This window comes from Zalophus californianus, chromosome 4 (genome assembly GCF_009762305.2).
Source record: "Zalophus californianus isolate mZalCal1 chromosome 4, mZalCal1.pri.v2, whole genome shotgun sequence".
Taxonomy (NCBI): domain Eukaryota; kingdom Metazoa; phylum Chordata; class Mammalia; order Carnivora; family Otariidae; genus Zalophus; species Zalophus californianus.
Window position 1 is genome coordinate 115,571,907 of NC_045598.1, and position 17,552 is coordinate 115,589,458.

A 17,552-nucleotide genomic window follows, 5' to 3' on the forward strand; every position below is an offset into this window, starting at 1 on the left:
CTCCCTCTGCCTGCCGCTCCCCCTGCTTGCACTCTCTCGCTCTCTGTCAAATAAATAAATCTTTTTTAAAAAAGATGACAGTTTATTAAAAAAAAAGGTAAAAAGATACAATGTCTGGAATTTGTCTGAAAACAATTCAGGGGAAAAGAAGGAAAAAGAAAAAAAGGAATAAACTGAAAAGGGTCACAATTTTTTTTTTTAAGATTTTATTTATTTGGAGAGAGAGAGAGCATGAGTTGGGGAGGGGGGTAAAGGGAGAGAGAAGCAGACTCCCCACAGAGCAGGGAGCCCAATGTGCGGCTCAATCCCAGGATCATGACCTGAGCTAAAGGCAGACGCTTAACGGACTAAGCCACCCAGGCGCCCCAAGGGTGACAAATTCTTGAAACTACCTGAAGCTTGGGTGATGATAGATATATAGGAGTTCATTACACTATGGTCTCTAATTTAAAATTTTAGGTTATTTTAATGGGGTTTAAAAAAGTGAATGTTAAAAATGTAATAATTTTTATTTAGCTATATATAGAAAGACAAATTCACTCTTGGATGTGTAATAAAATAATGAGACTGCAGACTGAACAGCTGTGTCTATAAATAGCAAGCTCTGAATTTCATTTTCTCCATCATTCCCTAAAATTTAAGGAATAGTCAGTAACATGTGACCAATTTTATGGGGTTTAACCATGGAAAGAAGTTGGAGGTTACAAAGTCCGTTTGCAATTATATATTCAAATCTTCAATTCCACATGAATCCAAAATAAGTAAAAAGTTTCATTTTTAGACAATGATTTAAGGCAATCAACCAAAGATCATGGTATAGTTGTGGAAGAGACAAAGTATTGACACCAACAGATTCAACCACCTTAAGTATTTGTCTAGTACATTATACATATAAATATATCAGAATAGCTAATAATGATTTATTATAAATGTAGTACTTATACAGTACTTCATGATTTACACAGACTTTTGACTTGACATCATGTAATCACATCATGGAAACGTAATATTCACATATACTCACCTCCGCTGTCATTCTAGCAAATAAGTCAGGAGGAATATTTCCACACAGTACATTTTTCCTTAAATTTGGATTCTTAGCATCTTTAAGATTTGATATTCTACTTCGTACTCTATTTTTGTACTTCATGTCTGTATTCCTTATTTCTTGATATATAGGTACTAGGCCATTAAGGAAAAAAAGTTAAACTATAAGGGTATTTTTTTTCCATTTCACCAAAATAAGAATTCCTGAAGTTTCTAAGCAGTTCTCCAAAATGGTCTCCAATTTAGATTAAGCTAACAAGGCAATGTGTCTACCTCATTTCTTGATCTGTAACTGGCAAGTAACAGTAACCCTACTTTCACACTATGAATATACAATGCTTTCTTCTTAATGTTTAATGCCAGTAGCACACAAATTAAAGATGTTTCAAAAAGTAACTTAGGTTCTCCGTCTGAGTGAGAAAACTTGTGAAAAGCAGCCTGCATTTATATAAACTTTCACTTGCCCAAATCTGAATTCTACAAAGGATCCTAAAGGGCTTGATGACTACACAGTTCCTTTGGGTGCCCTCTGGGAAGAAATCATTCGTGGTGGCCCAAAGGTTCATTTCCTCCTCCAGCTCAGCAAGAAGCTAGTTTAGCAGTTTTTTTTCTCAACAGAACAGGCGAGCCTGAAGAGCAGCACACTTTCTTTCCAACAAGGCCATTTCCAAAACTAGGAGAGTTCCATGGTCACATGGTCACCCAATTGTGCACGACACCTCTCCCAAAGCCCCTTCCATGGTGCCCAGGACAAACACACTTCCCTCCTGGGTAATGAACTCAGGGGAACTTGCAGGCTTTGCTGAGATTCCCCCAAACGTGAAACCCTACTTCACACGTATAGTGTGTGTGTCTTCCATGTTCTTTTGCACAAGTTCAACTGAGATGCCACATTCTCAATTTGCAAGGCAAAAAAATAAAAATACCATCAACACATATGTTTTACTTTTGAATAACAAGAAAACAAGAACAAAATGGTATGAATGGCCCTCTCCTTTTCTTGCAAAATAATACAATGAAGCTAGAAACTGAAAAATGAAACTCTAAATTCTATACAGGAAGGAGAAAAATAGTTAATCTAGCAGATTATTTAAACAATCATGAATATACACACAAAGGATATCTTCCTCAATTTGAGATCCTAATTCTTCCTCATCAGCTCCAATAGCGACGTAGTCATCTAAACACAGGCACAAAGAATTGTCAAAAATAAGTGATTATGACATATTGAAAAAAATTTCAGTACAGAGTAAATTAAACTGCATTTTTATTTCAACCCCACTGCCCTAATAAAGAGTCCTTTTTATTTAGTTTCATTAGAATCTGTTCTCTTTCCTACCCACTAGACTTCTCCTCTGGATTCACCTAATGTCCACAGTGGTCCTGCATTGATGACTCCTTATCCCTCAGGAGTGGGGAAGTAATTGATCTAGCAGGCAATTCCTCATTTCACAACTCCATAAATTCTGGTTGCTCCAGCAGAGAGTAGAGAAAGTTATAGAAAGAACTGTCTTGTCTCCTGTGACTCAGGCTTCAATGCAAAGAAACCATTCATTTCATCTGCCAATCACATATACGGACACACAAGATTCCTATGCAAATATTCAAACGGATAGAAGGAAATAAAAAGAAACTAGGATGAAAAAGAAAAAATATATAAAGAAACAGTAAGGGAATCAAAATAGAAAGGGTAAAGAGAAAAATAGGTCATACTAACTATGGTATAATAGAAAAGGAATGAATTTGTATAAGATAATAAATATTCCTGTATATGATACTTTAAGTTAAGAATGAATAACTTCAAATTAAGGTTCCCATATATATATATAAATCAAGACCTCTTTTCCACTTAAAAAAAGAAATGGAATTATGAATATAAAACAAATACTATTTGTCATACTAACATTTAACAACAGGACCCAAATACATTACCATTAATGCTCAATCTGGGGAGCAGAGTAATTTCAGTTGACCCTTGAATGACACAGGGGTTAGGGATGCCAACTCCCTGTGCAGTCAAAAATCCACATTTAACCTTGACTCCCCAAAAACCTGAACTAGTAATAGCCTACTGTTGACCAAAAGCCTTACCAATAACATAAACAATTAATTCATTTTTTATATGTTATATATACTATACATTGTATTCTTAGAGTAAGCTAAAGAAAAGAAAATGTTAAGAAAATCATGAGAAAACAGATTTACATTATTGTACTGTTTTTGTTGAAAAAAAATCTACATTATAAGTAAACCCAAGCAGTTTAAACTCATCATCCAAGGGTCAACTTGGATTAAAGTGGGGGAAAAAAAGATTTGTGAAAAGCCTTTAAGTTACTCTGAATCAAGGGAAACATCCATATATTAGAAGGAATCTCCTTCTTGGAACTATATAGTAGTAAGCAGAGGCCCCAGCATGCCTAGCGCTCTCTGCCATCAGTAACCCCTATTTGCCACAACGTCTTCCTGAACTAAGCAGTGCAAGCAGTTATCACAGGGATGCCGCTGGTAAAACAGAATCATGGAGGTGGACATGGTGGCGGCGGTGGTGAGGAACAAAGGACTGGGCAATGAAACAGGGTACACTAAACTTACCTCCCGTTCGGAGAGCTGCAGCAAGCATCTCCCTACACTTTAACCGTACAGAATCAGAAGTGCTTGGTGCCCGAGGAAAAGACGAAACATAAGTATCTCGAGCATTTGTCTCATCCTTTCTGCTGCTTACGTTGCCACTGGAACTACTAAAATACACATACACACACACCAAAAAGAAAACAGGAAAGTTCTCTTAAAGTAACATCATTACTATCATTCTCTAAAAACAAAAATTTTTGGACTAAATAAATGAGATCATATTCAATGACTCTTAAATGAAAAAAGAAATTGCATGCATACAGATTTCTAAAAAGTTAAAATTTTAGGAAATCTGAGACACGTTTCATGTTTTAACCAATTAAACACCTTGATTATCCTTTTAAACATTAAACAATATTTTTGATAAACAAAATACACATTACAGCTCAATACAATAAATGAAAACAAGGATCTTGGCTATGAGAAGGGTGAGGGGATGATACCAGAGAATACAACTCTCAACCAAGACCAGAGGGGGAAAAACAATGTTTGAAAAACCTTGTTCCAATTAGACAATCAACGACATTTATATTTAAAACACTCCCTTCTGGATAAAAAACATGTGTAGTGAGAAATGAGTTATAAGAATATGAAAACGTCTAATTCCTCCCTAGAAACATCAACTCAATCAGGACAGCTTAACAGTTTTCCAGTCAACCTAATCATTTCAATTGCTTCTAACTTCTTAGAGTCTCACCAAAATAATTTCTGTGAGGTTTCAATTAATATTTATCACATTGAAGATATCTGCCACAAACCTTTCCAAAGACACCATTCACCTGCCACAGAGTAACTTGCTGAACTGCTCCAAGGAGATACCTCCTCTCTCTCCACATAACCATCAGACTGCACAGATCCCCGAGGACAGAAGAGTCCTTCTGTATACCTTCTACGTTTAATCATCTCCTTCCCGAAGCCTTGTCTTCTTCAGAGAGTGTGTGAGTAACCGTGTGTGTGTATGGATAGATACCAAACACTTTGTCAGACTTCATATGTGATAATTCTATGCGTTTGTCAATAGGCTCTTTCCCTAAACTTCAATTACATAAAACAGATAAAAATATACTAGGAACTTATTCCTACTCCAATATCTATTTAAAATATCTACCTATACTTTTATATTTTATACTCAAGGCACGAAGTCAGCGACTTTGAATATAACACAACTGAAAGCATTTCTTAAAAATGTCATAAATTGGGGTGCCTGGGTGGCTCAGTCATTAAGCGTCTGCCTTCGGCTCAGGTCATGGTCCCAGGGTCCTGGGATCGAGCCCCGCATCGGGCTCCCTGCTTAGCAGGAAGTCTGCTTCTCCCTCTCCCACTCCCTCTGCTTGTGTTCCCTCTCTTGCTGTGTCTGTCAAATAAATAAATAAAATCTTTAAAAAACAAAGTCATAAATTATAGCCTATACTTTTCAAAAATATTATGGTCGTGACAACTGAAGAATTACTCCAGATTAAAGGAAACCAGAGATGATAGCTAAATGCAGTATGCGATCCTGGATGATACTATGGAAAAATCTTTTTCCTCTGCAATAAAATACTTTATTTGAAAAACTGCTAACATACGAATAAGCCCTACAGATTAGGAAAAAAGTACTGTATTAATCCTAACTTCTGGACATTGGTATCCATATTGTGCTTAGATGTAAGAAAGCGTCCTTGCTCTCAGAAAACACACACTGATGTATTTACAGATATAAAGGACCCTCATTTGGTTCAAAATAAAATTATTCATGTGTCTGAGTACGTAAACACACATATATGTATGCATATACACACAAAGCAGCAACTGGGAGTTCTCTGTTCTGTTCTTACAATTTTCTAAAAGTCTAAAACTATCTCAAAAGAGTTAGAAAACACTGAACACATTTTATTAACAACTGATGTTTACCCTTTCTTTAGCTTACCTCTTTTATCATCAAGTTTAGTTAGTTCTAATGCATAAGACAATAGTGTATGGGATATTAATTATTGTTACTGTACCAATGAGGGGCACATTATCACTTTTGGGAAAATACTAAGAAATAAATGAAGTTACAATAGGTAGCCTAAAACTTGAGTGCATTATCACATCATTATCACATCAGAATCACTTAAAAAGCTTGTTAAAACCTATTTCTGGGCCCCACCATCATAATTCCTGATTCAGTTGTTCCAGGGTGGAGTCCCAAGAATTTGCTTTGCTAACAAGTTGCCAGGTTCTCTGCTCTTACAGGGACCACACTTTGAGAACTATTGCTCTACATAAGAGTTAAGTGTTAAAATACAAGCTTCCCAAGAACAGAGGAACTGTATTTAACCTACTAGGCATGTCACCTACCATATCAACATGCTGGATATTACACAGTTCACTCATTATGTGTGACAGGAAAGAATAAATGCAAAGGCCTCACGAAAGCTGAGGAACAATCTGAACCCTTCATTACTGAACTTCACATTTTAATTCTTATGAAAGATAGCTAAATTGAGAAGGAAAAAATTCGTATAAAAAGAGAAACAGATCCAGGGCCAAAAACAAAAAAAAAAAATCTAAAAAAGAAATGTGGTAAATAAGTGGTTACCACTTGAATCCTTAATCAGTACCTTCATTATCAATTCTATTAGTGCTATCCCAAGGATTCCATTCAATTAAGCTTGTTGAATACAGTGTAAGTAATTTCTCCTTATTTATGTAGTGTCTTCTAGGTCTCTTTTAAATTTCCATGAATATCCTGTAGGAAACCTCAGAATATTCTATTTGGCTATATACATTTACTAATTCTGTCTGGTTAGAAAATAGAAAAAGGAGTACAGATAGGAGACCATAAATAAGACCATGGAGGAAGTGACAGTCAAATACAACTATGACTTCCAACAGAAATGAATTTCCATAAAGTGACATACCTTTCTTCTCTTGCTTCAGGGCTATTCTGTGATGTAATTGCAGTATCTTTTTTCTTTTCTTCAGGGTCTTTATCTGTTGATGGTCCATCTGAAAATTATGAAATCCCTCAGTTGTTAGCATTTGTTAAAAAAAATTACAAAATGGAACTACTGCATGTTATCAGGCTATTGATGCAACAACAAAAAACAAAAATCCTAAATTTTCAACAGTAAATGAAGTTTATACAATCTATTCTATTAGCATATGTACTTGGGTTTTTCACAATGCATGCTTAGCATTCCCAAATAAACTCCTCATTTAGTGGGAAGCACAAATTCATGCTAGTGGGAAGCTAAAATGGCGAAAAACATACTTAAAAATAAAATCTTTAAAAAAATAATGAAACAGAGAAAAATATATAAAACAAAGGAAAGGAAAGAATGCAGAAATAATATCAGTACTGTCATTTTAAAAATGGAAGTGCAAAGCATATATATTATTTTAACAATTTTTCACAAAGTCAAAAAATTTAAGGTAGTATCCAAAATGTATATAAATATTTCAGGGATAGTAAACAAAGAACATTTTCATAGAAAAGACTTTAGGATTAGTAAGGCCTAACACCTCCTCTATCTTAAATAATCTGTAAAGTAATATAGAGTGCACAAGCTTAAATTTAAGAGGTAAGGAGGTGTAAAATAGATTGGGCCAATGCAATTGTTTAACAATGAAAAGAAATATACATGTTTAAATCAACCAGAACAGCCTTCTGAAGCTGAAGAGCCTTCAGAGAATGTTTTGATCTACTGCACAAATTATCCCACTTATCTATCTACATTTTGATCCCTACATAAGTAGTAAGAGCTACATAAATACTTTACTTCTCCATATCCCTCTGTATAGCATATAAAAGAACATATATATGTTTGACTGTTCATCAGGACCACCTAGGTAACTTTTAAGCATATCCTTATGCTCAAGCTCCTATTCTGATCCATTTAATCCAAATCTCTGGCAGTGAAGCATGAGCATCAAAATCTTTAAAAGTTCCCCAGATGACTCTAATATGCTAATCTAGATGAGGCTAACTGAGAGAGAATGGTCTAAATCACAATTCTAGAACTCATCTTGTAAATGTTAGGGTTACCAAATCCAAAATACAATTCAAGTCCCCTATGATAATGTGTTAGTCTTCACATACTAATTTTATTGCCCCCTTTTATTCTCTATAATTCATTTGGAAGGCCCCAAAGCCTAAAGATGGTAGAAAACAAAGACTAATAATGACATTAAAGAATATAACAAGGAGGGGTGCCTGGGTGGCTCAGTCGTTAAGTATCTGCCTTCGGCTTGGGTCACGGTCCCACGGTCCTGGGATCGAGCCCCACACTGGGCTCCCTGCTCTGTGGGAAGCCTGCTTCTCCCTCTCCCACTCCCCCTGCTTGTGTTCCCTTTCTTGCTGTGTCTCTGTCAAATAAATAAAATCTTTAAAAAAAAAAAAAGAATATAACAAGAACTAGGAAATACTCCAAAATTAAGAGGGTAGAAAGCATGTGAAAGGTGATCTAACAATGCAATACTATCTAACCAGGATCCAATGCAGTCATATGGATCCCACACACTGCTCTAGCAGTGTGAACTCGTGCAATCCTTTGAGGAAGCAGAGCAGTAAGAGGTGTAAACAGCCTTAAAAGCATTCTTACTATCTGAACATAGTGTCATGGGCAATACAGCAGACCCAGAGAGAAGTGGTCCAGCTCTGGACTGAGACTATCTGCAGATCACACTCCACAACCAATCCAACTGTGCACAAGATGCTTAATCTCTCAGTGTCTCCATTCGCATTAGAAAATGGGAAATATGACACCTAGCACACTGGGCTCCTGGAAGGGTTGAATGCATTCATATGTTAAGTATTCAAAACTATGCTGCAGTGTAGCAGTAGTAGTAAATGTGGAAATCTAGCTAATAATCTAAAGAAAAATCTTTAAGCAGAGAGACAGTCATCAAGATATTCTTTATAATAGCTATAAAGTTAAGAAAAAAACACATCTAACAGGTAAGTGATTAAATTATGGCATAATCACCCAGTGGATTATTCTGAAGCCAATAAGAGTTGATGATATAAAAATACAGAAATATTTTCATTAAAAAAGGCAATATATGTAAATATACATACAGCATAAAAAGAATTACCTGAAGCAAAATCCATACACAAAGAAAAAAAGACAAGAAATGCAACAAGATAGTTGTATTTAAAAAAAGACTTAAGAATTATTTCTTTTCCTCCTCCAATTCTCCATATTTACTGAACATGGAAATCCGTCAATATTAAAAAAAAGTTTTTAAAGGAGAACTTATGAGATCAGATATCTCCAATAAGTATAAAAGAGAAGAACTTCTTTAAATTTAAGATTAAATGAACATAACTACAATGTCCAACAAAATGTAAACCATCTTTCCAGAAATGAAAACACATGTATATGGTTCTCAGTCAACTTTTTTTTATTTTTCTAATTAACATACAATGTATTATTTTTTTCAGGGGTACAGGTCTGGGATTCATCAGTCTTACACAATGCACAGCGCTCACCATAGTACATACCCTCCCCAATGTCCATCACCCAGTCACACCATGCCTCCCACCCCTCTCGCCACCAGCAACCCTCAGTTTGTTTCTTGAAATTAAGAGTCTCTTATGGTTGCTCTCCCCCTCTGGTTTCCTCTTGTTTCATTTTTCCCTCCCTTCCCCTATGATCCTCTCGTTTCTAAAATTCCTCATATCAGTGAGATCATATACTTGTCTTTCTCTGACTTATTTCATGTAGCATAATACCCTCTAGTTCCATCCACATCGTTGCAAATGGCAAGAATTCACCTTTTTGATGGATGCATAATATTCCATTATATATATATATTCCACCCATTCTATATTCATTCATCTGTCAATGGATATCTAGGTTCTTTCCATAGTTTGGCTATTGTGGACATTACTGCTATAAACATTAGGGTGTATGTGCCCCATCGGATCACTACATTTGTATCCTTGGGGTAAACACCCAGTAGTGAAATTGCTGGGTCATTTTCAACTTTTTGAGGAATCTCCATATTGTTTTCCACAGTAGCTGCACCAGCTTGCATTCCCACCAACAGTGTAGGAAGGTTCCCCTTTCTCCACGTCCTTGCCAACATCTGTCATTTCCTGACTTGTTAATTTTAGACATCCTGACTGGTATCTCATTGAGATTTTGATTTGTATTTCCCTGATGCCAAGTGGTGTTGACCACTTTTTCATGTGTCTGTTGGCTATTTGGATGTCTTCTTTGCAGAGATGTCAGTTTATGTCTTCTACCCATTTCATGATTGGATTATTTGTTCTTTGGGTGTTGAGTTTGGTTAAGATCCTTATAGATTTTGGATACTAGCTATCTGATATGTCATTTGCAAATATATTCTCCCATTCTGTTGGTTGTCTTTTGGTTTTGTTGACTGTTTCCTTTGCTGTGCAAAAAGCTTGTTATCTTGATGAAGTCCCAATAGTTCATTTTTGCCCTTGCTTTCCTTGCCTTTGGTGATGTGTCTAGGAAGAAGTTGCTGTGGCCGAGGTCGAAGAGGTGGCTGCCTGTGTTCTCAAGGATTTTGATGGATTCCTGTCTCACATTTAGGTCTTTCATCCATTGAGTCTATTTTTGTGTGAGGTGTAAGGAAATGGTCCAGTTTCATTCTTCTGCATGTGACTGTCCAATTTTCCCAACACCATTTGTTGAAGAGACTTTTTCCCACCAGACATTCTTTCCTGCCTTGTCGAAGATTACTTGACCATAGAGTTGAGGGTCCATTTCTGGGCTCTCTATTCTGTTCCATTGATCTATGTGTCTGTTTTTGTGCCAGTACCATACTGTCTTCGTGATTAATTACAGTTTTGTAATAGAGCTTGAAGTCCGGAATTGGGATGCCACCAGCTATGCTTTTCTTTTTCAACATTCCTCTGGCTACTCGGGGTCTTTTTCTGGTTCCATACAAATTTTAAGATTATTTGTTCCATTTCTTTGAAAAAAGTTGATGGTATTTTGATAGGGATTGCATTAAATGTGTAGACTGCTCTAGGTAGCACTGACATTTTCACAATATATGTTCTTCCAATCCAAGAGCTTGGAACGTTTTTCCATTTCTTTGTGTCTTCCTCAATTTCTTTCAGGAGTATTCTATAATTTTCTGATTACAGATCCTTTGCCTCCTTGGCTAGATTTATTCCTAGGCATCTTAAGGTTTTAGGTACAACTGTAAATGGGATCAACTCATGTTCTTTCTTCTGTCTTGTTGTATAGAAATGCCACTGATTCCTGTGCATTGATTTTATATCCTGCCACTTTACGGAATTCCTGTGTGAGTTCTAGCAGTTTTGGGGTGGTGTCTTTTGGGTTTTCCACATAAAGTGTCATATCATCTGCAAAAGTGAGAGTTTGACTTCTTCTTTGCCAATTTGGATGCCCTTTATTTCTTTTTGTTGTCTGATTGCTGAGGCTAGACTTCTAGTACTATGTTGAACAGCAGTGATGAGAAGAGACATCCCTGCTGTATTCCTGACCTTAGGGGGGAAGCTATCAGTTTTTCCCCAATGACTATGATATTTGCTATGGGTTTTTCATAGATGGCTTTTATGATATTGAGCTATGTACCCTCTATCCCTACACTGTGAAGAGTTTCAATCAAGAAAGGATGCTGTACTTTGTCAGATGCTTTTTTCTGCATCTACTGAGAGGATCATATGGTTCTTGTTCTTTCTTTTATTAGTGTATTGTATCACATTGATTGATTCGCAGATGGTGAACCAAACTTGCAGCCCAGGGATAAATCCCACTTGGTCATGGTGAATAATCCTTTTAATGGACTGTTCGATCCTATTGGCTAGGATTTTGGTGAGAATTTTTGCATCCATGTTCATCAGGGATATTGGTCTGTAGTTCTCCTTTTTGATGGGGTCCTTGTCTGGTTTTGGGATCAAGGTAATGCTGGCCTCGTAAAACAAGTTTGGAAGTTTTCCTTCCATTTCTATTCTTTGAAACAGCTTCAGAAAAATAAGTATTAATTCTTCTTTAAATGTTTGGTAGAATTCCCCTGGGAAGCCATGTGGCCATGGGCTCTTGTTTTTGGGAGATTTTTGATTACTGCTTCAATTTCCTTAGTGCTTATGGGTCTGTTCAGGTTTTCTATTTCTTCCTGGTTCAGTTCTGGTACTTTATACGTCTCTAGGAATGCATGCATTTCTTCCAGATTATCTAATTTGCTGGCATAGAGTTGCTCATAATATGTTCTTACAATTGTTTGTATTTCGTTGGTGTTGGTTGTGATTGCTTCTTTTTCACTCATGATTTTATTTGGGTCCTTTCTCTTTTCTTTTGGGTAAGTCTAGCCAGGGGTTTACCAATCTTATTAATTCTTTCAAAGAACACGCTCCTAGTTTCGTTGATCTATTCTACTGTTCTTTTGGTTTCTACTTCATTGATTTCTGCTCTGATCTTTAATATTTCTCTTCTCCTACTGGGTTTAGGTTTTATTAAGCTGTTCTTTCTCCAGCTCCTTTAGGTGTAGGGTTAGGTTGTGTATTTGAGACCTTTGTTTCTTGAGAAAGGTTTGTATTGCTATATACTTTCCTCTTAGGTCTGCCTTTGCTGCATCCCTGAGATTTTGAACAGTCGTGTTTTCATTTTCATTTGTTTCCATGCATTTCTTAAATTCTTCTTTCATTTCCTGGTTGACCCAATCATTCTTTAGTAGGATGCTCTTTAGACTCCATGTATTTGAGTTCTTTACAACTTTCCTCTTGTGATTGAGTTCTAGTTTCAAAGCACTGTGGTCAGAAAATATGCAGGGATTGATCCTAATCTTTTGGTACTGGTTGAGACCTGATTTGTGACCTAGGATGTGATCTATTCTGGAGAATGTTCCACGGGCACTAGAGAAAAATGTGTATTCTGTTGCTTTGGGATGTAATGTTCTGAATATATCTGTGAAGTCCATCTGGTCCAGTGTGTCATTTAAAGCCTTTATTTCCTTGTTGATCTTTTGCTTAGATGATCTGTCCATTTCAGTCGGGGGGTTGTTAAAGTCCCCTACTATTATTGTATTATTGTCGATGTGTTTCTCTGATTTTGTTATTAATTGGCTTATATAATTGGCTGCTCCCATGTTAGGGGCATAGATATTTAAAATTGTTAGCTCTTCTTGTTGGATAGACCCTTTAATTATGATGTAGTGTCCTTCCTCATCTCTTATTATAGTCTTTGGTTTAAAATCTAATTTGTCTAATATAAGAATTGCCACCCCAGCTTTCTTTTGATGACCATTAGCATGGTAAGTGGTGTTTTACCCTCTCACTTTAAATCTGGAGGTGTCTTCGGGTCTAAAATGAGTCTCCTGCAGGCAGCATATCGACGGGTCTTGCTTTTTTGTCCAATCTGATAGCCTGTGTCTTTTGATTGGGGCATTTAGCCCATTTACATTCAGGGTAACTACTGAAAGATATGAATTTAGTGCCATTGTATTGCCTGTAAGGTGACTGTTACTGTATATTATCTCTGTTCCTTTCTGATCTATGTTACTTTTAGGCTCTCTCTTTGCTTAGAGGACCCCATTCAATATTTCTTGTAGGACTGGTTTGGTGTTTGCAAATTCTTTTAGTTTTTGTTTGTCCTGGAGGCTTTTTATCTCTCCTTCTATTTTCAATGACAGCCTAGCTGGATATAGTGTTCTTTTTCTCATTTAGTGCTCTGAATATATCATGCCAGTCCTTTCTGGGCTGCCACGTCTCTTGTGGATAGGTCTGCTGTCAATCTAATGCTTCTACCATTGTAGGTTACAGACCTCTTGTCCCGAGCTGCTTCCAGGATTTTCTCTTTGTCTCTGAGACTTGTAAGTTTTACTATTAGATGTCAGGGTATTGACCTATTTTTATTGATTTTAAGGGGGGTTCTCTGTGCCTCCTGGATTTTGATGTCTGTTTCCTTCCCCAAATTAGGGAAGTTCTCTGCTATAATTTGCTCCAACATACCTTCTGCCCCTCTCTCTCTTTCTTCTTCTGGAATCCCAATTATTCTAATGTTGTTTCACTTTATGGTATCACTTCTCTCTCGAATTCTGCCCTCGTGGTCCAGTAGTTAGTTTATCTCTCTTTTTCTCAGCTTCTTTATTCTCCATCATTTGGTCTTCTATATCACAAATTCTCTCTTCTGCCTCATTTATCCTAGCAGTTAGAGCCTCCATTATGCTTGCACCTCATTAATAGCCTTCTTGATTTTGACTTGGTTAGATTTTAGTTCTTTCATTTCTCCAGAAAGGGATTCTCTAGTATCTTCTATACTTTTTTCAAGCCCAGCCAGTATCTTTATAATCGTCATTCTGAACTCTAGTTCTGACATCTTACTAATGTCTGCATCGATTAGGTCCCTGGCAGTCAGTACTGCCTCTTGTTTCTTTTGAGGTGAGTTTTTCTGTCTTGTCATTTTGTCCCGAGGAGAACAGATGAATGAGAGAACAAAATGCTAAAAAAATGCTAAAAGGGTAACACCGCCCCCAGAAAAATATACACTAAAGAAATCAGAAGAGACCCAAAACCTGGGGGGAAGGGGAGAATATGATCAGGCTGGTGAGTAGAACAGAGCTGCACACCAGATTTTGGGTGTATTTTGGTTTGTTAGAAGAAATTGCCTCCAAAAATTTTAAAGAAAGGAAAACATATATATATACAAATAAGGGTAAATATGATAAAGGGATGAAATATGACTGTAAAATGACAATTAAAAAAGATTTTTAGGGACACCTGGGTGGCTCAGTTGGTTAAGCGGCTGCCTTTGGCCCGGGTCATGATCCCAGGGTCCTGGGATCAAGTCCCACATTGGGCTCCTTGCTCAGCAGGGAGCATGCTTCTCCCTCTCTCTCCCTCTGCTTGTGCTCTGTCAAATAAATAAAGTCTTTAAAAAAAAAAGATTTTTAAAAAGGAATTGATGATAAGTTGGTTGAAAAAAGAAAGGAGGGTGCCTGGGTGGCTCAGATGGTTAAGCATCTGCCTTTGGCTCAAGTCACGATCCCAGGGTCCTGGGATCAAGTCCCGCATTGGGATTCCTGCTCCTTGGGAGGCTGCTTCTCCCTCTGCCTCTCTCTCTCTCTCTGTCTCTCATGAATAAATAAATAAAATCTTAACAAAAAAAAAAAAAAGGAAGGAAAAAAAAGAATGTGATCAGGTGGAAGACTACGACAATGTCATACACTAGATTTAGGGTATATTGCGGTCTGTTAGAAGAAACTGTATTCCAAAATTTTAAAGAAAAAGAAACTTCTATATATACAAAAAATAAGGTTAAATACAATGAAGAGATAGAATATGTCTGTAAAAATGAAAAACTTAAAAAGATTTTTTTAAAAAAGGAATTGATAAGATGTTGGTTGAAAAAGAAGAAAAATTCAACGAAAAAGTAGAAAAAAAAATAAAGAAAATTTAAATTATTAACTCTGAAAGGCTAAAGCATCATGGGAAAAAAGCCGTAAATTCTATGTGCTGTATTCCCCTAGCGTTGGGGTTTTGCCGTTCTCATTGATCGGTAAATTTGGTCTTGGCTGGATGTTCTTGCTGATCTTCTGGGGGGGGGGGGCCTGTTGCAGTGACTCTCAAATGTCTTTGCTGGAGGCAGAATTGCCCCGCCCTTGCCAGGGGCCAGGCCAAGCAATCTGCTCAGGTTTGCTCTCAGGAGCTTTAGTTCCCTGCAAGATTTCTGTACAGCTTTGGAGGATGAGAATGAAAATGGTGGCCTCCCAATCTCGGGTCCCAGAGGAGCCGAGAACTCAGGGCCTCACTCCTCAGTGTGCCCTCAGTGAAAAGCAGTCAATCACTCCTGTCTTCCTGGTCTCTGGCCGCACTCTGTAGTCACCCGGCCTGTGACCAAGCATTTCTATCTCTGGCACATGACCCCGTTTGGAATCTCCAAACCCAGCAGATCCCTGTGGTGCGCTCCCGTGCTGCTCCTCCAGGGGGAGGAGGACGGAGTCTCCCTGGATCTGCTGCTTATTGGGTCCCTGCTCAAAGAGCAGTGGCCCGACTGTGCCACAGATCATGGTTTATGGCTACCCTGAGCTGCGAGCCCACTCCTCAGCTCTCTTTGCAACCAGCTTCTCTGCTCTGATACCTGGGAGCTCTGCCACACTCAGGCACCCCCGGTCTTTCTGTGACTCCGGGGGTCCTGAGACCACACTGTCCCAGCAAGTGTTCCACCCCCGACTTAGCCACTGGAGTGACGTCCCTCACCGGAGCAAACTTCTAAAAGTTCCAATTTTGTGCTCCGGTGCTCTGTCACTTGCCAGTAGCCGGTGATAGAGGCTCCCTCCCCCGCAGTCTATCCTCCCGAATATCGCCTTGGATTCACTTCCCCGCACGTCCTACCTTCCAAAAAGTGGTTGCTTTTCTGTTCAGAGTTGCTGGTATTCTTTTCTTCGATCTCCTGTTCAGTTTGTAAGTGTTCTGAATGGTCTGATCCCTATCTAGCTGAATTCCTGGGGTCAGAAGAAATTTAGGTCTCCTATGCCTCCACCATCTTGCTCCTCCCTCCCTCAGTCAAGTTTCTCTGGCAAATTCTAATTACTTTAGAATATGGAATTAGATTTAAAAAAAATTTTTTTTAAGATTTTATTTATTTGACAGAGAGAGACACAGTGAGAGAGGGAACACAAGCAGGGGGAGTGGGAGAGGGAGAAGCAGGCTTCCCACGGAGCAGGGAGCCCGATGCGGGGCTCCATCCCAGGACCCTGGGATCATGACCTGAGCTGAAGGCAGATGCTTAACGACTGAGCCACCCAGGCACCCCTAGATTTAAAATTTAAATGAATTATAAACATAAAGTTTCAGTTTGTCTTTAAAGACTAGATTTTTTTTTTTTAACCTTTTTATTTTGAAATAATCTGAAACTTGCACGAATGTTTTAGAATGGTGCAAAAAACTTTACTCAGGGGCGCCTGGGTGGTGCAGTTGTTTAACAGTCCGACTCTTGGTTTTGGCTCAGGTAGTGATCTCCGGGTCCTGGAACTGAGACCCACATCGGGCTCTATGCTCAGCGTGGGGTCAGCTTGAGTTTCTCTCTCCTCTCCCTCTGTCCCTCCCCCTGCACACTCTCTAAAATAATAAAACTTTAAAATAAAAGTTCACTCAGATTCCCCAAGTGTTAATGTTTGGTATACTTGTTTCCTCATTCATTCATTGCCCCCTACTATACACATACATGTGTGCTGCATGTACACAAACACATACACTATTGTGTACACACATATTTCTTTTGAACCATTTGAAAATCAGTAGTAGATATCAGGCTCCTTAATTCCAAAATATTTCACTGTGTATTCCCCAAGAAAAAAGAAATTCATTTATATAACCACAGTAAATACTTAGTAAATTTAACAATGATATGATACAAAAATTCTGTCAATTTTCCCAATAATGATCTTTATAGCAATTTTTCTTTTCTGGTCCAGAATACAATACAGGAAGACATGACTTCATTTTCTTAAGACTAAAGTTTTTAAATTTTAGGGGCCTTACAAGTTTTAGTTCCTAGTTTCCAAGCTCTTGGAAGTAATAGGTTTTTTGTTATTACTATTGTTTTCTTTGAAATTTTAAAAGGCTCAACTTTTTCTATTTTTCTCTCCCATGTAAGGCTAATAGCTGCTTAGAGAAATGGCTGATTCCAGGCTGGGGAAGGGAAGATAGAAGAACCCAACACATTTTTTGGTTCCAGAATATAAAAAAGAGATAAAACTGAAGGGGTTTGTCAAGCGGACACAAGAGCCAGTTTGAATGGGTGCCCACTGGTCAAATCTGGGATAATATAGATATCAAAATAATATTAACAGTAATGGATTATAATCCATGTTATAAAATAGGAATCCACTAATAGAAAAATAACTGGAAAGTAAAAGGAGGGTTCTTTCTTGTAGTAGTAGAATAATTTATAAATATTGAAGAAGTG

At 37.6% G+C, this 17,552-nt stretch overlaps 1 protein-coding gene across 1 annotated transcript in view; it reads right to left on the reverse strand.

The window, feature by feature from the left end:
- TCEA1 (transcription elongation factor A1) overlaps positions 1-17,552 on the reverse strand; it is a 45,347-nt gene that overhangs the window by 11,984 nt on the left and 15,811 nt on the right. The window contains exons 4-7 of the mRNA XM_027624242.1: positions 6,564-6,651; positions 3,640-3,785; positions 2,171-2,227; positions 1,025-1,179 (exon numbers count right to left, since the gene is read on the reverse strand). Of these exons, the coding sequence (XP_027480043.1) occupies positions 1,025-1,179; positions 2,171-2,227; positions 3,640-3,785; positions 6,564-6,651 (446 nt within the window). The remainder of the gene's footprint in view (positions 1-1,024; positions 1,180-2,170; positions 2,228-3,639; positions 3,786-6,563; positions 6,652-17,552) is intronic.